The sequence below is a fragment of the Zeus faber genome (genome assembly GCF_960531495.2).
Source record: "Zeus faber genome assembly, chromosome: 19".
NCBI classification, from domain to species: Eukaryota; Metazoa; Chordata; class Actinopteri; order Zeiformes; family Zeidae; genus Zeus; species Zeus faber.
Window position 1 is genome coordinate 12,472,977 of NC_137206.1, and position 21,775 is coordinate 12,494,751.

Sequence of the window (21,775 nt, forward strand, 5' to 3'; positions counted from 1 at the left end):
TTACGGCCGCCTAAAAATGTGTTCTTATATACAGGCGTGTGTGGTGCATGTGGGGTTTGGCGATATGCAATAATTAATTATGACAATTGTATACATGACAGTGTGTGCATACAGTGTAATGTATATGCTGTGTATATGTTCGAGGATAGGGTCGCTTTTTTTCCTTTTATTCAGCCCCGGCAAGTCCAACACTTTACCATGCAGGAACTTCCCGCTCTGCTGCAGCTTCTCAGTGTGTTTAAATGCAGCTCAATGGGGCAAACGTTAAAGCCTTAACAACAATGTTGTCAGAGGGATGACATGTTATGCCAAAAACTGGTCCCAAACAGTGCAAACCAGTTATTTTGGCTCCATCCGCACTAGCGTAAGAGACTAGAAACGGGAAGTGGTGCCGCTTCCTCCTGGCAACCTGCGGTAGCCGGCGTTGCCTTTTCTTTTTCTGTGCAATTTCAAAAAGTCATCTTAAATAGACGGCGTTGTTGTGTCAAAATGGGATTGCAATGTGAAGTTCCTTAATAGTGAAGAGTCCAGCGGGTTATGAACGATGGGAACGTGACATTTGAATAAGGCCTGGGTTGAAAATGGCAAAAACCCATCCTTGAATAAATCCACCATTCACCTGCGCAACCCAGAAAAAAGTATCAGACCAAATCGTGAAACGTATTTTACCCAAATGAAACGCCCTCAAATATCTCCGGCTGCGTGTCGTGAGACGTTCTCGGCCATTGCTTCGCCGCCATTGAATTCGCGGACGGAATTGCACGCGTGGAGGCGGCACTGTCACAGCTCTGCCACAACACGTATCAACCCGTAAACCCCCCCAGCCCGAGCTCCGCGTGTGTTATTTCTGTTTTTTCGAGCGGCAGGACGTACGTGGATTATTCCAGGAAAATGTTCAGTAAATCTCTCACCGCAATCCCTCGGCGTGTTTTTGGCTAGAAATACCTTCGCAACAGCACAGCGTCTGTGCTGTTGCGAGACGGTGAGAGGAGGAGCGGTGGGGGAGGGCCGGGGTGGGGGGAGTCACTCGCTCTCCGCTTTCTTTTGAGTGAATATATCTATCCGAGCGGGGTGTTTGATGGCAAAAAGGAAGGCTTTGCGTATAGGGGCAGGTGTCGTACATCTGTGGACAGGTAATAACACTGCGACACCGTAAGAGTAATCGCCAGATATAAAATTTCCATTCACCATTAAAGGATTCCATTAAAAAAAAAAAAAAGCCGGTGGAACGTTTCACAAAAAAAAAAAAGGAGGAAATAATTTGCCCGAATCGCTTTGTTCTCATAAGCTCTGTCGGAAAGCCGCTAAATACGGTCTTATCTCGGAGGAAGAAAAATGGGGAAAGCGGACAATGGTTTTTTTTTTTTGTTGTTGTTTTTTGTTTTTTTTGTTTTGTTTTTCCCCCCCTTCCCCTGTCGAGGTGTATTGCATTCTCCCCCATGATTTTCAAATAACTCTGTTTTTCAATTTAGATAAAAGCAGACGGTCCGTGCTTGTCTCTGAGGTTAATAGTCAAAGTTGATAGATAAGCCGCTTTTCCTCCTCCTGCTCCCGGACTTTTATTTACATAAAATAAGAATGCGGCGTCGCCCGGAGGAAATGTGTCGCCGCCAGATATCCCGCCGGCCGACGTGCGCTCCCCTCGCGCCACTCAGCGTGCCCTTTTCTTGGGGAAGAAAATGGGAAATTGGAAAGAGAGAGGGAGAGAGCGCGAGAGAGAGCTGTCGGAAAGCTGTTCTTTAATGCGGTGGAATAATTTGACTCGTCAGTCACAACCTCGTGCGACGGTACGACTTCTGTGTCTCTCTTTCTTTTTTCTTTTCTTTTTTTTTTTGAATGCTTTCACCGTGGAAAACTTTGGGCAAAAGTCACTCGTGGGAAAAAAAAAGTGGCTTCGTTTTTTTTTTGTCATTTAGTTTCATTTAGTGAGTTCCGCCATTTTTGGCAGTCATTTATTCTCAATCTAATCTCTCTTTATAGGATTATAATAATAATAATAATAATAATAATAATAATAATAATAATAATAATAATAATGATGATGATGAAATAAAATAAAATTATATATGTATAGTTATATTTTGTGTATACATTATATATTTGAAATTATATTATTATTTATTATTAAGTATTATTAATTATTGTCATATTATCATTATTTGTAATCATATGCATTATATTGAATATATATATTTTTATTACAGTATATATTTTTTTCTGAAAAACAAAAAAAATTGTTATATCTTGGTGAGCGCCCTTCTTAAAAATCAATACTCAGGACCCATACATCTTTACAGGATATTGAAATTAGCGCCACGGTTGAGCTTAGCTCATTGCAATTGCTCGATGCAGTTTCCCATCGGCGATAACCCGCCTCTCTGCACGTACCGGAGTGATAAGCGGGCGGCAGAGTGAGCGACACCAACGGTACCCATCCATAACCTGCCGCCGCCTTATCACGTCGCAAACCCCGGTTAAAGCAGCAGGAAGCGCGGCGTAATTGAAAAGGCTCAGAGGCACCGCGGGCCGCTGGCTAACATCTGTCACGCGGCGGCGGCGGGGGCGGCGTCTCCATCTCGGCATTCACCCTAAACACCCAATGAAAAGAGGCTGCCGGGACAGGATCGCTGATACGGAAACAGGGCGAACTTGGCAACCGCGAAGAGGGGAAACAATCAGGCGGCGTCGATCCTGCGGCGCGTCTCGTTGCGTCGCGTGCCTCCCTCTCCCCTCCGATAAGCGCGTCGCCCACTCCTCCACCAAAAGGGGGGAAGGAACCGAGACGAGGGGGCCGCCAGGCGCCTTAATCTAAGGGACATGTACCTCACGCCCGCGGGGCCGGAGGAGATACGGCGCCGGCTGCCGAGCCCGACGCCTTCGCGGTGACGGTCCCCCCGGAGCCTCCGTTGTCTCCCAGATTATTCAAATGTATAATTAGTGACACGTTAATTACATTTTGCACGTCGCTCGTGATTTGATGTGATGTGAAGGTTTGAGCGTAATCAACCCCTGTGTCGGGGGCAGCTCGGATGGGAATGGAAACCCTGATTGACGTGGCCGCCATGACGGGCAAAATAAAAGTGCAGTGCCCTCGATCGAAACTCCTCCACTTTTTTTTTTTCCCTCCCCTCTTTTCTTTCTTTCTCAAGAACTTGAGGCTTCCAGGTGAGTGAGATGCTGTTCACAAAGGAGTTTCAAAGTCAATATATTCAGCTCTAATGATGCAAATGGATTCAGCGCGTTCAACGTTTTCCGTTCCTGGTGGAACGCCGTCGTGCCACCGGCGGTTTTGCGTGGCTCCACGGGGGGTACGGAAGTGAGACTTGACAATTAAATTGGGCATCCGAGGTGAATATCTTAACTTCATGATAATTCCATTCCACTGGAGGATAACAGCCCATCGTCCTGAATGAACAGCAAACCCTACGACGTCATCTTGTGCTTATATCTGCCTATCTCTTTGCTTTGGATGTGCTTTTGAATTTTAAGACACCTGTATCCACGGTGTCTTAAAATGTCTCCAATTCGGTTTTTTTACAATCGTTACACCTTAAAAGTCAATAAATAGACGTGCGCTTGCGTCTACGCGGTCTCGAATTCCAACTCGAGTTGAAGTTCTTCTGCATCAGAGTCGACGTCTCTGATGTCATCAAACCCCGAGACTGCCGCTCAACTTCAATTGAACCCGACTGACTTCAGACTTACCTGGAGAGAGAGGGATCCAGGAAAACCCTTGTGCTTGCCTGTCCCGAGTTCAAAAATCTCCTGAATTTCCTTAAAATTGGCCTTAAAGTGTGAAATTGAACCCCGATAGCTGCACACACACCTGTTTTGCGTGTAGCTGTCGTGCATTTCTGAACGGCCCCGTTTTATCTGCAATATCTGCTTTTTTTATCTACTCTCTCTCTCTCTCTCTCTCTCTCTCTCTCTCCCCGTCCCCCCACAGTGGACGAGGACACAGAGGGCAGCACCCGCTCGGGCCGTGACTCCCTCTCCGCCAGCGCAGATCTGATCGGCAGGGCCCCCCGCCGGCCGGGGGAGGACCCGTGCAGGGAGGACGGGGGCCCCAAGTGGGAGCGGGCGGGGACGCAGGACAAGAGGCGCGAGAGGGACAAAGAGAAGGACAAAGGCCGGGCCAAGCGGGGAGGGGTGCTGAAAGGCCTGGGCGACATTTTCAGGTGAGGAGGATGAGACGGAACCAGGAGCCGACATCACAGTTTGGCCCCCCCCCACCACCAACCCAACCGCCGCCCCCCCCCGCCACCCGCGAGCGCCAATCACTATCTGCTGTATTTTAATTCCGCTCGCCGTGTTGGCTACTCGCTGGGACGACGCAGAATTTCAATGTGCTCAGAGAACGCTGCCAGGCCTAATCAGGGACCTTCTCCTTGAACTCTGCGAGGAGCCGAGTGCATGGGCGTGCGTGCGTGCGTGCGTGCGTGCGTGTGTGTGTGTGTGTGTGTGTGTGTGTCTGTGTGTGTGTGTGTGTGTGTGTGTGTGCGTGTGCCTGTGCGGAGGGGTTTGTCGTTGGGTTGCTGGGGGGGTATATTGACCTCAAGGGCCTCTGGCACTTTTAAAGCAGATTATTTTTAATAAGGGCGTAATGTTTTATTCATAATCTCCCCCCCCCCCCTCCATCTAAACACATTCAGCGTTTGTTAACCAGCGGACAATGCTCACGGCCCATACAAGTGCTAATGTGGAACTGTGATTGGGTTCTTAAGCAGGGCTGCGAGTCGGAGGACTTTCGGGAGATGATAAAAATTGACCCGAGGGAGGTTTAGCGAGTGCGTTTGGTTTCTTTTGGCTCGGTTCTGCGCCGGCGTCCTCTCGGAAGTAGGCGGCGTCGGGGGAAGCCACCGGGACGATGGCGGCGGAGCGTGATTCGGCTCCTCGAGAGCCCCTCCACACACCCCATTACAAAATCATAACAAAGGAGGAATCGCCATTTGAGGGCATTGAGGCCTCTTCTTTTTGGTGGAACCTTTCATGTCGGGCCCCCTTCATGCCCCTCCGATTTCCATTACCGAGCACCAGCTCGAGTGCAAACTGCACGCCAGCCAAGCGGCGGTGAAGTTTCGGGGGGGGGGGGGGGGGGTTCGTCTGTTTTACCGATGCTGTTCAGCCTAGACGTTAACAACTGTCGTTATGATTACGGCAGAACCGAAGAGAGAGAGACGAACTGGAATGAAAAGCTAACAACGGGGCACACGTTTCCTAACCTGTCAGTCAATTACAAATGCAAAAGGGAAAACCAAATGGATGCGGGGAGGTGGGTTTCGGGGTCAGGGCCGATGGAATGAGTGCCTAGCTATCGCTGTTGTGTTTGTTCGTGTTTCATTTTCACATTTTCCCAAAACACCAGGGAACCTACGCCGCGGCAGAGGAGCCCGTTTGATTTTGCAAACGCAATTCACATTACTTGAATGAGAGAGCTTGAATATCTCGTTGGGGTCCAATTAGTATGATTATGATGATTATTATTATTATTATGATTGTCACGATTATTATGATAAATATGGCTATTACGATTATGCATATTCTTTTGAGACTGATAAAGTGGTTCAAAGTGGTCACCGGGCTGGGGGGTGGGGGGGGTTAGGTTGGGCAGCCAAATTTGCCGAAGTATCATCACCTCTCTCTTTCTGTGTTTTTTTTCCTTTTATCCGCTGGCTATCTCAATGCAGTTTTAGAACTCAAAAGTGTCGTTTTAAAGGAAAACGGAAGCACTTCAACAACCTCCACCGTGTCTTTCGATGATCGGGAGTCAACCCCGGAGATCGCCGTCGGTCTCAGCCAGAGTTTGCTGGCTGGCAAGTGTAGTTTGTGGGATTGAGACCAGTTGCAATGTATTATGGTCTTAACTTGTCAAACAAACAAAATGGAATGAAGAAGAACAGCAAGGAACGAAGAAGAAGAAGAAGAAGAAGAAGAAGAAGAAGAAGAAGAAGAAGAAGAGGAAAAAGAAGGAGAAGACGAGCAGGAAAGCCTTGATACGAGTGCGGAAGCTAACGCGGCCTATCTCACTTGAATATTTTTTCGTTGGGTTTCGCTGAGTACGCAGAGTACGCAGAGTCGTCAAAGATGTGTTTTTGTGCCGCCGAGAGCTCAGCAGTCCGTCCGGCGGCACAAGTCATTACGGCAAGTGAATTTCAAAAGTACGAGCGGCATCGAGACGTCTCGAGGATCGGCTTAATCCCTTATAATGTTCATCTAGTTGCGCATGCATGAAATTGGACAGTTGTACTGTATGGCGATGCATCCGTGCCCACACACACACACTCTCACAGACATTTAGACTCACTTTTCTTCGGGTGGTTGTGGCTCACGTTCCTCCTCTAAGGAGCTTTCGAAGAGTTTGCAACGCGTTGCAATTTGTGCTCATCTGCATGCAGGGCCTTCGGACGGCCCCGATGAACGTTGGCACACACCTAATGGACAAGCTGATTTGGGAGTATGTTAATATCCAAGCCAGGGGGAGAAGGGGGGAGAGGGGGAAGGGGTTAATATCAGAGGCGGAGAGGGGGTTGAAGTGGAGAAATAGAAAGATGGGGGAAGCGGGCGGAGAGATAAATAGAGTGCGAGTGCAAAGAATGAGTAAAACAGCGCGAGCGCCCGACGGAGAAGGAAATAGACTCTGCTCAGAAAAGCCCCGGAGCGACGGGAGAGCGGCCGCCACGCCGGGCCCCGGTCCCCCCTGGTTCGAGAGCGATACCGCTGCACCGCCGAATGGTGTAATGAACGGGTTATTCTTGTGAATGAATGGAGATGTGCATGCGTGCGTGTGCGTGCAGCATAAAGACCCGCCCTGGGCGGAGGGGCCGAAAGCCACTGTTGTTTCTAGGACGTCTGTGCGTGTCTGTACTGGGTGGAGGCAGAAAGTCCCCTCATCTCCTTCACCGTTGTATGTGATTATCCTTGTCCTATCTAGTGGATAACATGTGATCCTTACTTTCTGATCCTATCGGGTTTGTTGAGGCCCGGACGCCGCCCAGGGCCCCGCTAGCATGCTAGCAGACAGCGGTGGCGTCTCGGCTCAATGTGCCTAATGAGGTGTTGTTTATGGTCTCAGTGAAGGGCTGACCTCCTCCGCCAATGCCCTGACTCCATCTGTGTGTGTGTGTGTGTGTGTGTGTGTGTGTGTGTGTGTGTGTGTGTGTGTGTGTGTGTGTGTGTGTGTGTGTGTGTGTGTGTGTGTGTGTGTGTGTGTGTGTGTGTGTGTGTGTGATTGTATGTCTTGGTGCATGGGGGAGTCAGGGCAGTGCATTGTGGGTGTGTGTGTGGGGGGCGGTGTAAGGGGAGATGAAGTAGACGGGCGGGTGGCGGCTGCCGGAGAGGGGGGGGGGGGGGGTGTTGTGGAGGGTCGGTCCAATGGAGGGAAGTAGCGTGTGCATCGGAGTGAAATGGGCCACCGAGGGAAAGAAGAGGAGGCGGTAGAAGGGGGAGGAGAAGCAGGAGGACGGGGAACAGCGAGGGAGGGCGAGGAGGGAGGTTTTCACGGGAACAGTCACGGCATCGCTGCAGCGTCGTCTGCCTGTGGGGAGGACCACCGCCGTGTGTGTGTGTGTGTGTGTGTGTTTCTGTGTGTGTTTGTTTCTGTGTGTGTTTCTGTGTGCGTGTGCGTGCCTGCACATGGATTGAAGGGTTCTGTTAATGGGCTCCTCTGGCATAACTAGCCCCGCTCCCCCACCTCGCTCCCCCATCTCCACCCACCTCCATCTCCTCCCCCAACACACACGGGCAGTCTGAACTGCACCTCCAGCCCGATACAGTAAGTGGCCCGCGGCACACAGAGTGGGGGTTGGGGGGGTTAATAGGTTGTTTTGATGATGTATAGGCATTCACTGATAGCTGTATCGGATGCGTGAAAAAATGATATCGTACCAAATACGATACAGAAAGGGTCAAACATACACAAAAAACAATCACGATTCAAATTTTTTATTTGTCACGTGCAGTTATATACTGTAGGTATGGTGCGATGCAGTGAAATGATAATTTATTTATTTATTTTTCAGTGAAATGATAATAATATTAAAATATTTAAAAAATATAGAATTATTTAATGAAAATAATATAATTAAAATCTTAAAATAGGTAACTCAATGTTTTTTTTTTTTCTTTGTATGGATTGAATAAACCTTCATGGGTGATATTACATTAAATTCTCCACCCAGCGATTAATAAATCCTTATGTTATCTTATATGCAAATTGTGTCCGAATGACCCTAAACCAATGATTTCATGTTTTCCCATCGAGTGACATAACTACCTAAAGGTTGGTACGTCAGTAAAAAAGGGCCATTGCTGCATCCCTAACACGATCGTGTCCCCATTACGCGTAGGCGGACGCATGCCAGCCCGGCGTGTGGCGCTTGCCGCGTGGCGTGTGGCGACTGGGTAGCGTGTTCCTCCGTCCCGTCCTTCCACTCCCTCCGCTCCCGTGTGTGCCAACAGCGGACGGCCGCGAGGAACGGCTTGATCGTCGCTGCACCAGCGTGACACATGCATTAGCCACGGCTCCCTGCAACTTCCACGAGCGCGCCCGTGCACACACACGCACACGCACACACACACAGATGTACTGTATCCGTCATACACACTTTTTTCCTTTGGATTTGTAAATGCTAATTTGCCATCTCCACACGCCCTGACAGCTTCTGAATGTAATCCAAGAGGAAAATGGTCTTTTTTTTTTTTTTTTCTCCCCCCATTTTCTTTTCTCCATCACACTCATCTTCATCATCATCAAGTGTTAAAATGGCATTTGGCTCGAAATCAATGGGGGCTGAGAAACTGATGAAAAGTACATTCAGGGATGAAAGTTTTGTATCGATCGACATTTCAGCGTCGACTGTTAATGTTTCGTACGAACGGTCCGAGTCAAAGAAAAATCATAATAAGAAAAACGCAGAAAATTCTCCCGAGGCCGAGAAGTGGCTGCTTCCCAAAAACGCCGCACCCACACAGGATTTATCTATTTTCCTTTTTTTTTTATTTTTATTTTTTTTACTCAACGCATGTCCTCCGTGGGGGTGTGACATCCCCGTCCTCCCCTGCCAATCAGCGACCAAAGAGGCGCGGCGGGGGGCCAAACAATGAACAAAGAGCGCTCCCCGAGAGACCAGATTAGGGAGATGAAAGCGCTTTAAAAACAACAAAACTCTCTTGTGTTGGAGGTTCGGGCTGATTGCGGCTTGATGTCGCCGAGCCCCTCCCTCGCACAAAAAAATACACGTCACTCTCAAATCTGTCTCTCTTTCTTTTCTTTCTTTTTTTTTTTTTTTTTACACACACACACAGCCTTGAAGTAATTAGGTTTGGAATGATCACACAGGGCTGAGCTCCGAGATAGACCTCTCAGGCCCGCCACGGGAGGGAGCGGCTGCTGGGTTAGCTTTAAGTGTGTGTGTGTGTGTGTGTGTGTGTGTGTGTGTGTGTGTGTGTGTGTGTGTGTGTGTGTGTGTGTGTGTGTTTCTGTGTGTGTGCGCGCGGAGCTTGTACGGCGCCGTTAATTGAATGTGAAACCTCATCGGGCTGAAATGAGATCAGCCGATGTCCCTCACGCTGCGTCTCGGCGAGAGGGCTGCGAACATGACTGAGTTCATAAAGTGTGTTATTAAGGGGCTCAAATTAAGTGTAGCGGGCGGAGCCGCACCTCTCCATCCTCCACCGGGCCCATGACTACTAATGACCCTGGCACTGCGTCTCCACCAGTCCACTCCCCTTCTCTCAACATCTCTTCTCCACCTCTGATTTCCTCTTCCATGCACCGGCTCCATAGACTGCTCCACAAACGTCCAGTTTGCTTTCATGAACCTGGTTGAACTTGATGTTAAACTGTCTTGTGCCATATTCAGTGAAACCCTGTTCTCTTACCAGGCCATGAAGTCTGTCGCACTCATATGACTTGTTGTTTATGATCAATTATTATTAATACTGAGGACAGTGAAGCCGCCCCACACCAGCACCTCGACCCCCATCGGGAAGCGTCGAGCGGCGGCCGATCGACCGTGGTGTTGATCGCCGTGTCTCCACGAGAAGTGTAGCAGTCTCTCCAACTTTAGGAATCGCGTCCACACGGCGTTGTGTCGGAATGTTATGAGGAAGCTGGAGACGCCGCGTGCTCCTCATGCTCCTCAGTGTGTTCTGGCCCCCTTCTGGCCTGGCCCGCTTGTGGGAGAGATTTAAATCGTTTTAGCGTTTGCGCGTGGACGGCGCAACGGAGGCGGAAATAACCAGAAATTGCCTCCGCCCCACCATCCCCCACCCCCCGACCTTCGGGTGGCGCTGTGTGCAAACGGGGCGTGCAGCCTGGCAGGCTTAGCGTCGGCCTTTCGGCTGGAAACGACCTTTCCCGTCCAACGGGACTAAGTGCTGACTACTTATTCCGCTCACTGTAACATCTTAGTGTGTGTGTGTGTGTGTGTGTGTGTGTGTGTGTGTGTGTGTGTGTGTGTGTGTGTGTGTGTGTGTGTGTGTGTGTGTGTGTGTGTGTGTGTGTGTGTGTGTGTGTGTGTGTGTGTGTGTGTGTGTGTGTGTGTGTGTGTGTGTGTGCGTGCGCGCGCGCGCGTGCGCGCGCATCTTGTTTTGTCGGGTGAAAATTGCCCCTGAATTACAAAGGTAATATCAATCGATGTCGGACCACGCGTCTTATTTCCGTCAGGTGGGCGATCAAAGCGCAGCGCGGCTTGCCGGAGCCGCCGGCCGTCTAGACGTGTGTTCAGGGGTTGGAAGTTGAACTCATCTCTCATCCTTTCTCCCTCTCTTTCTTTCTTCCTCCGTCGTCTCCCTTTTTGCCAACCTTTTTATTTTTTTCCCCTCCCTCTGATCCGCGTTTGTTTTCTGTTTGTTCATTCTCTTTGGTGAGGTTGTCAGAGAAATGGAAGGTGTCTCCTCAGCCTCGCTTTTGATTCCTCTTTATTCTTCTCCCTCTCTCTCTCTCTCTCTCTCTCTCTCTCTCTCTTCCTGTCTACTTCTGTTTGCCGTGAAGAGGGTTTAATTGGCCTCTCCCTGACATATGATGAGGTGGAGAGAAAGAGAGCGAGGATGATGGAGAGCAGGAGGAAGGGATTCACACTGTGTTTTGAAGCTCCTGTTATGAGTCAGGGTCCATGTGTTGAAACGTCTGCCACACCGATCCCAGAATTCCCTGTGATAACCGATCCGCTCCCTAACGGCAGGTGGAGGCTGTTTCCTTCCCCCCACCCCTCGAACAATACGTGGGTCACGCCCAGAAGGCGCTTCCGAGGAGCCCTCACTCCGACGGTAACGTGGCGTTTGGGTTTGCACTTGTCTTCGGCTGTCTTGGCTGGCTGTTTCAAACGTTCGGCGTGTTTGCTGACCTTCAACCCCGCGTTGACCTTGGGGTCCCAACGCCTACTGTGCGATTTAACCAAGCGCGGCGTCTGTCAGAGTGATGTATTGTTCTTCTGTCTGCGCCGGAGGTAGTTTCTCGGAGCTCGGAGTTAAAAGCCAGATTTGAAGTTGCATTCGATGAGTCCGGATTTCATTCGGATCTGATTTAAAGTGGAAATCCATCACATCTTCTGTGTTGGACACCACCACTCCAAGAACTCAATTCTAAACGGTGTATTTATTGTTTTTTACATCCTTTATTCATCCATTTTGTTGTTTTCTCTAAAGTATGCCTTCTTTTGATGGGCTGGTTTGTTTTTTTCTTGGTCACTTAAAATAGTGGGAATATTTTTTTCCTTTTAATCCCAGGACACAATCAGTCCATTCTTGCCCGGAAAGGGACGCCGCCACCAACAATGGAAACGGCACAATACGCTGTTACACTCTAGAGGAGCACATGCATGATGCAAAACACCTTGAATGGCTGTTTCTTGTAAAGTGCCGGATAAATAAAATATCAAATGTGTAACAACGGATTAGCATTTTAACATCCCATCGTGTTTCATTTTTTAATTTTTTTTTTTATTTCTCATCGCTGTTTAAAATGATTTCCTCGGATCTATCATGATTCCAAGACTCGTATGGGAGACAATAGGATGCCCAGTTTTACTGAGCTGACCTGCTCCCTAGCGCGCGCGCGCACACACACACACACACACACACACACACACACACACACACACACACACACACACACACACACACACACACACACACACACACACACACACACACACACACACACACACACACACACACCTCCTGCCCTGGAGACACCGCGGCATTGACAGAAAACCTCTCCCGTCTACCTCAGAAGGCTGGAGAGGATGTATAGCACGGATCAATGGTCCTGTCTTCGCTCCTCTCCACCTCCCCCCCCCCCCCCCCCACACACACACACACTCCCTCCAACGCCCTTCAATCCAACGGCATCGCTGGTCAGTGTCCTTGTGTGTTACATATTGTGTCTACATATAAATCTGACGCTTTGAGAGAACCCAGCGTCTTTAAGCCAAATTAAAATGGAAACCTTAGTTAGCGGGCAGGATTAGGGCTAGTATGTATAAAAGTTAGTAACCGGTGTCTCTATTTCCCGTTCGACGTCAGTCGGCCTCTTATTCTGATTTTCACGAGGTCGTTTCACATACAGCCAATCAGACTGAAGCGTGGAATTATGAATCCACGCCCACCTGTTGATTCTCTCCACTGTAGTAGACCATAATGAGCTCGGATGAGTTTGGACCTGTCAATCAAAGCTCAGCTCATGAGTGTTAATTAAGGAAGGACCACGGCCTCTATGCTCTGCAGATTATTGAGGGTCATAAAGGATGAAACAAAAGAAAATATAATATTAGCCATTTACAAATAACAAGAATGGTTGCTCAATGTTTTATAACGCCCTGTTCAAGGATTTTATAAATAAAATAAGGTAAGGCTGACAAAATGAACTTGATCGGTGCTTAAAATAAAACAACTGAGACGTAAGCTCTATTCTGTCGTCGCCGATGTAACAATAGCGAAGCCGGTGAAGTGAGAGTCGTGTCGACAAAACTTTTATTTTCCGTTAAAGTAAAATCCTCCGCACGTCGGCCGCATTGCTTTTCTTTCTTTCTTTCGTTTTCTTTTTTTCCTTAAAGAGCCGTGTTGACTCCCCCACTGTAAGCGCTTTCACATCCACTCCCGAGTTACGGTTGCCATCATTAGGGGAGCTGAGTAGACTTCTCCTGTTGCTAAATGTGAGTTTTGTGAGTCTCTTTTTCTTTCTTCTCCTTCTTTTGTCCCCCGTGTGTGTGTGTGTGTGTGTGTGTGTGTGTGTGTGTGTGTGTGTGTGTGTGTGTGTGTGTGTGTGTGTGTGTGTGTGTGTGTGTGAGACAGACAGAGGCAGGGGCTGAGCAGAGGATATGAGGAATGGCGGCGCCAGCGATGATCAAAATGGCCAATTAGGAATGCGGTGTGCCAAACTGTATGTAGGTCACAGCCCGAGCCACCTTGTTCCTCCACCTCGGCACCGCGAGGGCGCCGCCGTTCCTCCGCCGTCTTGACGGTGTCTCTGGGCGCGTGTGTCTGTACGGGTGCGGGTTTTGTGTGCGCGCGAGCGAGAAAAAAAAGGTCAGGTTCCTGTTCGTCAGGATTTCACTCACAGATACAGTTCTCCGGGGATGGGATTCCATGTTTTCTGGCGATCGGTTCAGGTCCCAGTCAAGTCAAGTCTTAAGTATATTGAATTTGACCTCCTTTTATCACGGTTCCAGTTTTAAAGGGCTTTGCGGGTTCAGATCCAAAGCACGAATTGACTGAGGTCCTCAGATGGTGAAAAATCCCACAGTGAAGGGACCGTGAGAAGGGAGATGTAGGACTGACTGTACATGACAGTGGAAGCCAAAATATTTCAAGGGGAGAGGTCAGGAGGGACAACAGTAGATCAAAGTTTGGTGTTAGGGCTCCATCAAATGATAACAACAGTATGTGTGTAGTTTGGAACATAGATCTTTATGAGATCTATCAGGGTAGATCCCCTCCACCCCTTGTGGAGTTTGGTGCTTAAGGAGAACTGGAGCTTCTAGGTGACTTGAAGGTGGGACCAGGAAGATATTGGTGGAGTTGGAACCTGATACTGGTGGAGGTGAGACCCGATAGTAGTGGAGATGGGACCCAATACTTGAGGAAATGGTACCCTATAGTGGTGGAGATGGGACCCGAGACTGGAGAAGTTGCACCCTACTGTAGATAGGTGGAGATGGGACCTGATACTGGAGGAGATGGCTCCGGCATCTGGAGGAGATTGGCCCCTAATGTAGTGGAGATGGTTCCCGATACTGCAGGAGATGGGACCCGATAGTGGTGAACTTTCTCTAAAGCCGCAATAATATATATGGTAATATATAATAATGTGGCAATAAGAACAGGAGAACAGACATAAAAGCAAAAATGACCAACTCTCCATAGGAATGTAGCCGGAGGGACATGAAATTAGCATAAAGCGTAACGGACCCAGTAAAATACATCTAAGGTCATGGGAGTCAGCAAGTTAAAAAAAGGCGTCGTCTGTGCCAACACGGTTCAAGTCGATGGCGAGTCGCCCCTCCTCCATCAATCCACCTCACCAGCGAATCACGATGAATCATCCCTAACGCTGGCGACATCGTACCAGCTCCGCTGCGATATCAGCGACACGTCCTTCAGGAGCCCCCCCCCCAAACCAAACCCCCCCAGCCCAACTCACCGAGCGTTCATATGTGCTAACAAATGGATCCTGGGATGCGTTTGGACTGTTTATTCTAGTTGTAATGAGAGGCTTTAATCAGAGGCGTCGGGGAGGCAGATCGGAGACGTTTCTCCGAGCGGGAACCTTGATTTATGGGAAACATTAAAGGCAATCATGTCGGGGGCAGAGCCGAGTGCTTTGTATCTCAGGGCCCGCTTGAAATATAAAAAGGATACGTGACCCCTTTAGTCTCCTGCCCACGTTTGTGCGCACACACACACACACACGCACACACACACACACGCACGCACGCACGCTCACACACAGGGTATACACACAGTAAAAAAGCATAGAAGCGTAGAAAGTATGCATGTATGCAAGACACCACACACACACACACACACACACACACACACACACCCACACCCACACAATCCTTTGAGTTCACACAGCAACAAGGCTAAAACTGAAGCTTCTTTTTGATACGGATAGCTGTTGCCACAGTGGTTTTAATCCTGAGGCCCCCCCCCCCCGATGTCATTCCGCTTTGGATGTTTTTGCCGCAGCTCTCGGCGCGCACGCCGTCTGGTCGCTGCAGATGCAACTTTTTTTTTTCCCCCACAAAAATGGGATTTGCTCTGATGTAGGAATTAAAAAAAAAATATATATAAAAAAGGACCGCAAAATACAGCCCTCCTCCGCATACAAATGCAATCAAATGTGTTGAAACGCGCACATGCACACACGCAAGCACACACACACACACGCACACACACACACACACACACGTAGAGCAAGGTTACCAGGGTGGGACAATAAAGTGTGTGTTCTGGAGATGCCACCCAGGAAGAGCCCCAGGGCCACCCGTGACCAATCTGACCAGCTGCTGAGTCAGCAGATCGCGCCACATTACTCATACAACTGGTTCCAAAACTCTTCTCTCCCTCTCTTCCTCCCTCCTCCTGTCGGTCTTCTCCCAGACTCAGACTTTCTCTTCAGGAATCCGACTTTCTCTCTCTCTCTCTCTCTCTCTCTCTCTCTCTCTCTCTCCCCCCCCCCCCCCCCTCACAGCGCTGCACTCCATTGAAGGGCTTCATTTCGTCGTCCTCGTTGCAGGTCTCACGCGCGTGCGAACAAACACAGCAAAAGTGGAAAGGAAATAAGTCAGAGTAGCGGCCGAGGAGGAAGACGAGAGTGAAACAAACCGTGGCGGAATATGAATCCAGACAAACAGAGGATGATCAACAGGAGAGAGCAGATAGCGGACTGAGTGACTGACTGACGGACTGACTGACAGGCAGACATAGCGGGAAATAGATAAGTAAGGCCAGAAACAATTTTCTGAAAGGGCAATAAAGCCTCTATTTGCATTGCATCTAGATTTCTGCCAGAGAATAATTTCCATACAATAACCTGTTTATGGTAAACAGGCGGGACAGTGATAGCGGGTTGAGAAAATGGCCCTCATTTAAAATACAGCGATGTGAAATGGTGCACGTTTCGCATGCCCCCGCGAATAGTTTTTGTTTCGGTTTCATACATATTTCCTTGATTGTTTCCTTTGCGTGATGGATGCCGCTGTGGAGGCGAGAACCCTTTCGGGGCTGGGAGCTGGAAGTGAACATTCCAGAATGCGATCCACCGCACCGCCGCCCATTTGCCGAGATTCCGTGGTTTCCATGTTTCCGAAGGGAACCCATTTATTTATTGATTGATTAATTTATCTCGCCATTTATTTTTACTCACGCGAGACACAGCATGGGGCTTGTTGTCATACCTTCAGCCAGTCCCCTTGCTCACCGTTTTTATCCGCTGAGAGAAAAAAAGTCCCGCTTTCGCAGCCAATGCATACGCAGCCCCCTTCCTTCTGTAAGAATCTGATCAGCTTGCGAGGACCGTCATGGAGTCCTCTTTGGTGGAAGGAATCGCCGTTGAATGACTGCATTAAAAAGGGAGTCGGGCCCGGTGGTTGCCTCGTTTTACTACTCGACAACCATTGTGTCAGTCTTGGCAACCGACAGCTGATGCGTGGTGATTAACTTGGCAAGCACTTCCTAAGATGTAGTTTTGGGTCCCGGGGAGTTGCGTTATTTCAAATGATATAAGCCATGCCTCAGATAGCAGGAACCTTATTAAACACAAACACACTAAGTTGCTGGTTTATCCACCTTGGAAATGCCCCTGAGCATTGGACCTTTTCCCCTTTGCCCCCTAGAAGAAACCAGGCGTCAAAATCTGTTGTGTGGAATCATCAAATTGTAAATTCTACCTTGGCAGGGGGCAACCGTAGACAGACGTGGCAAGGTTTGCCGGTAATGAGTTCTGCAGGGGGGAAGCTAATCGACAAGCCCACGGCTGGCGGAGAAATATGGGAGAACAGCAGTGAATGACACCACGCCACGTGCATTACGCCTCCCCAGTTGTCCCCAATCAGCCAGCGACGGTTGCGCGACGGTAACAAGGCTGCAAGGACATATGCACGCTCCTTGTTCATGCTCTTCTTTCCCTGCAAAAGTGGTCCATTAAACAAGGTTTGTGAGCAGAAAACCATACCCCCTATTCTGCTTACCTTTGTTTCACTCTCTTTCTGTACACATATATATATATATATATATATATATATATATATACCTTTGTCTTACTCTTCCTAATTATACTTTTACAAGACATCTATGTGTTCTGCCCCAAGGAAGACATTGTTTCGTATCCACAGCAATTGCAGCAACAAACAGCATCCATCAACCAGCCACAGCAAGGGGGAGAGGAGATTCTGATTCCTTAAAGTGACATTCTGACAGCAGGGGTGGGCTCAGCAATACTAAGAAATTAGGCGCGGAGCTCATGGTGACCTGACCTGCTCTATAGAGTGGTGAGGAAGAAAGAAAGACATTGACTTTTAAGGCCTCCTCGCCGCGTCACATAAAAGCTAGAATACAGATGAACAGAGTGAAATAAATAAAGAGGAAAGAAAGAACGACGTTGTTTGTACGATCTGTTTGTTCCTCCAAATTCTTCCTCTGTTTTGCCAACTTTCTCGATGAGTTTAACTTGATTAGGATTCGGATTCAGATGCCGTACGCCTCGCCGTCAATAGCCTGATATTAATGCGTCTCCATCCTTCTCAGAAAGGGCAAATTGCATTTGTTATTCAGACCGGTTTATGGATTGTTGTCATGAGCTCCGATGGGTGGAGGCTCAGCTCCGTTATTTGTTTTCCTCCTGGTTCTGACAAATACGTAGCGCAGTGGGTCGGGCCCGGGCATAGCGACGGGCGCCTGTAGGGGGCCTCGCCCGGGGAGATTTGGATTAACTTTCGGGTTGGCCGAGCAGAAACCATAATGATTCTCTCTCGCTCTCTCTGTCTGTCTGCCCTTGAATTTATCTTCTCATCACTTACTCAAATTGATAAATGCTGTTATTTTTTTCCCTTCTTCTTCTCCCCTCCTTTTTTTTTTTTTTTCCACGCCTGTATTGCTTCATTTGCCGGTGTGAAGAATGGCATTGCCAAACATTGCCCTAACCGTGCACCCCGGGACTAGATTGAGGTTATAGCAGGTGGTTTTCAGGCCATTGGCTCCCGCCTTCAATCCCAGAGCCATTGCTTTTCGGACATTTTGTCCACAATTTCCACGAAGCAGGTCACTCAGCGGCTCCAGTCAGAGGATGTCAAAACACATCATGTTTCCTTAAAACGTTTCCAGAGATTAAGCGATCGTAAAAAAAAATTTAAAAATTGAAAAGACTTGAGCAGAGGATTTGCATTTTTTGATTTTTGGTTCTTTTTGTCTTGACTTTTAAACAGAACTATTTTCTCTGCTGCCAGACACAACATTATGACCAGGGCTGGCCCAAGCCTTTATGGGGCCCGAAGCAGGATTTGATTTGGGGGAACCCCACCGCCCCGGCGCCGCCAATACTATTGATTATTGTCAATGCTTGATCATTCGCACATCTTACTGTAAATCGAACACACCCCTTTTCAATTGTTTTAGTTGTTGTAGCTGTGTTGCTCACATCATACCAATGTCAACCTGCCATGCCACCACCTTTCGATGGTTTTCAATCTTCAAAGGTAGCAAACTCACAAGAGTGGTCTTGTGTTAATTTGCACTTTAATATTCAAAAAGTACTTATAGGCATACTGGATGGGGCGTACTGAAAAGTAACACAAAACCCAGCAGACAATGCATTCACTGTAAACAAGTTAACCACAAGTTAATTGCTTTTGTTTTAAAAAATTTGGAATGTGAAAAGTGCAGAACAACAATCAACTTCAATTAAAATAAAATAACTGAGATAAACGGTAGCTCCCTCAGTGAAGTTTCCTTCTTGTATTTAAAATAAATGCAAATGTGAAAACAGACGATATTAAATTTATACTTCATTAATGAAATATAATGAACAGGGGAACCTGTCACAAGATAACATTAACGGTTCAAGAATAACATTTAAAGCTGAATAATTATTTTTAGAAAAGATGAGAACATTTCCTAAATAAACGACCTTCATTCAGACATTTATTCTTCTTATTTCGTCCTCTCACAATCGACCTCAGTATTCCACTTTCTTCTTAGAGTGTGTGTTTCCTGGCTTTTCTGGAGGCATAGTGGTTTCATGACATCACTGTAAGAGATCTGACGGTCAACTTTGTTGTTGGTGCTAATTAGTGCAAGTACACTCAGGATTACTGTAATTGTGCCATGGCAGATCTCAAGGAGTTCTGAATAAATGTCAGCTTAGGGAAGCTGCAGACGCAACAGTCACAGGGAGAGTACAGGCTATCCAGAGAGCTACCCAAAGATTTGGGTACGTCTCACAGATCTCATTTTGAGAGAGCTAAGTGAGTGAGAAGCCAAAACGTGGCCATCATTGTTTGGAGGAGCTCTGGAAGGCTCTCCATCTCTGTAGCCAGTGCAGTCCCGTCCACATCAGCCTCTTCCCCACAGTTGAGTTTGTCTCCAAGAAGCTACCGCCGGTCCCTCCGTGTCCCCGTGCGTCAAGCTCGCTCAGGTTGAGAAGCACTCCCAAGTTGTCTCGAATCTTTCCCCAGAGACTGAAACGGTCCTCCAAAGACTGGACGCCACAGTCCACCACAGCGTTTCAAACAGGACACTTCCAGCCCCCTTATGTGCGTCAGCTTGTGGCTCATCAGCTGCCTCGGAGGCAAAGAGCCTTTTTTTGCTGTCCGCAACCTCTTCTCCTTCAGCACTGCCACAGTGTTCATTTGTTCACAAATCTCTTTTGCCGAGACGTGTGCGTCCTTAAAACCAGTTGCCCCGCAACTGATTACATTTTCTTTGTTTTTCCGACTGAGGCCCACCGCTGCATCAAGCTGCATGTCGGTTGATTAAAGGAACTTGGTTGTGGTGTTAATTTCGGAGCGAATGTCAGAACTGCCACGCAGCAAATTTGAAATCGAAATGATCCGATTTCCTCGGGGAGTGGGCCTCAACATTCACTGCGGAGTCATTAGCCTTTTCCCCTGACTTCCAAACAAAGCTTCCCTCACCTTGTCGGCTTGGTAGCGTAAAGGTTCAATCCTGTTAATCAGGCTCAGGAGTGTGATGTCCGTATACTTATTCAAGATGGCCCACCTTTGAGGAGAACCTGAGAAGAATTTAAAGTTTTTCCACATTTCCAAATAAACAAGTGTCATCCATGGAGGCTTAGGCAGCATCTGAAACCGTTAGATTTAAGGTATGTGCACCACAAGGCACATAAAAACAAAGTGGATTTTTTTTTTTCGCTTACAGCCTCGCCTGCGCGCCTTTATTTTTGCCCTTCGAGTTTGCACCGTTGTCAAAGGATTGTCCCCTACAGTCCTGAATAGGGAACGCAACGGATCACAAAACTCACGGTTCAGATCGTACCACGGTTTTGAGTCACGGACCGGATCATTTTTCGGATCAGCAAAATAAAAGAAAGGAAAGGGAGACAAATATAACTTTGCTTTCCATCTTATTCTGTAAAACACTGAAAGCAAGGAACTTTTGCCCATGGTCCTAAATTAAAACGACATTTAAAATGTCCAATGTTTAAATAAAATCTTAAAATATTCAATACTCAATTGTTAAATTAAAGTGTAATATGAGGTACGCATGGTACCTTCTTCCTTTAAACATGGTAGTGAATGGGAAAAAATTTGATTAGATCCGCCCCCAGTAACCAAATTTAACTTCAATAAGAAACCAGTATCATGTTCAATTTCTCACGTTTATAACAGACATTTTATGAATATCGGTTCAGAATTAAGCAAGTTCAGTCGATTTTGTAAATTAATCTGCATCTCTTAATACACAACATATTTGTTTACCAGTAGATCTTGGCCGCTCCAATATGGGGGACGAGCAGACACATACTGCGACACACAGCAGCTCATTCGCCACATGTCGTAAAGTAGCAGCAACACAGCGTGACGTAAAAACACAGCACGCATCCGTCTTGTCTGTTTTCTTTTCACTGCAACTCTGCCTTGAGATTTAGGGATTTATGATTTTAAAAAGTAAAAGCTGCAGTAAAACTGTATTTCACCGTGATGGTTAGATCTTGCAATTATTCCGCAGTTCACATGCGAGCCGAACAGTGCGGGGGCGAACCCGCACGGATCATCTGCGTTCCGTTACACCACTAGTCCTGGAAAGGGATGCTCAGTTCTTCAAGCCTGTTAAGAATTAGTGTGGACAAGCCTGGACCAGTAGATTCAGGAGCTGTGAGAAATCCCAAGAAAAGTTCCTTTTTCGCTGGTGTTTTGCCAAGAATTGCAGCGCGCACGACAACGGACATCTCTTCCCGGCGACTCACATCTGGGGTGCCATCCAATATTGTGGCATAATATTTCTAATCTTTGATTTCTGCCACCACTTTGTCCAGTACTTTGTCACTGGCACGGCCTATCAGCTCATTTTGGATTGTTTTCCCCAAGTCCATGATATGCTGTGCTCCACTGTCCATTCGTCTCATGTGAGCTCTCAAAACAAGATCAAATTGAGCAGTTCCAGTTCGTTTAGAGAGTTCCCATTGTTGTCCTGATGTAATGTATCAACGGATCCCCTGAGCGCCAGATTCCTTTCTGCCAAGCACTGAATAATCCTAATTAAAGCGCGTGACTGTCCAGCAATTCCGTTGTGCCCCTAAGAGGACCGTTTCTGTCTC

The 21,775-nt window shown here is 47.9% G+C and overlaps 1 protein-coding gene across 1 annotated transcript in view; it reads left to right on the plus strand.

Moving 5' to 3' along the window:
- Positions 1-21,775, plus strand: part of pard3aa (par-3 family cell polarity regulator alpha, a) — a 350,702-nt gene that overhangs the window by 233,866 nt on the left and 95,061 nt on the right. Inside the window, exon 19 of the mRNA XM_080020374.1 lies at positions 3,947-4,178. Coding sequence (XP_079876500.1) covers positions 3,947-4,178 — 232 coding nt within the window. The remainder of the gene's footprint in view (positions 1-3,946; positions 4,179-21,775) is intronic.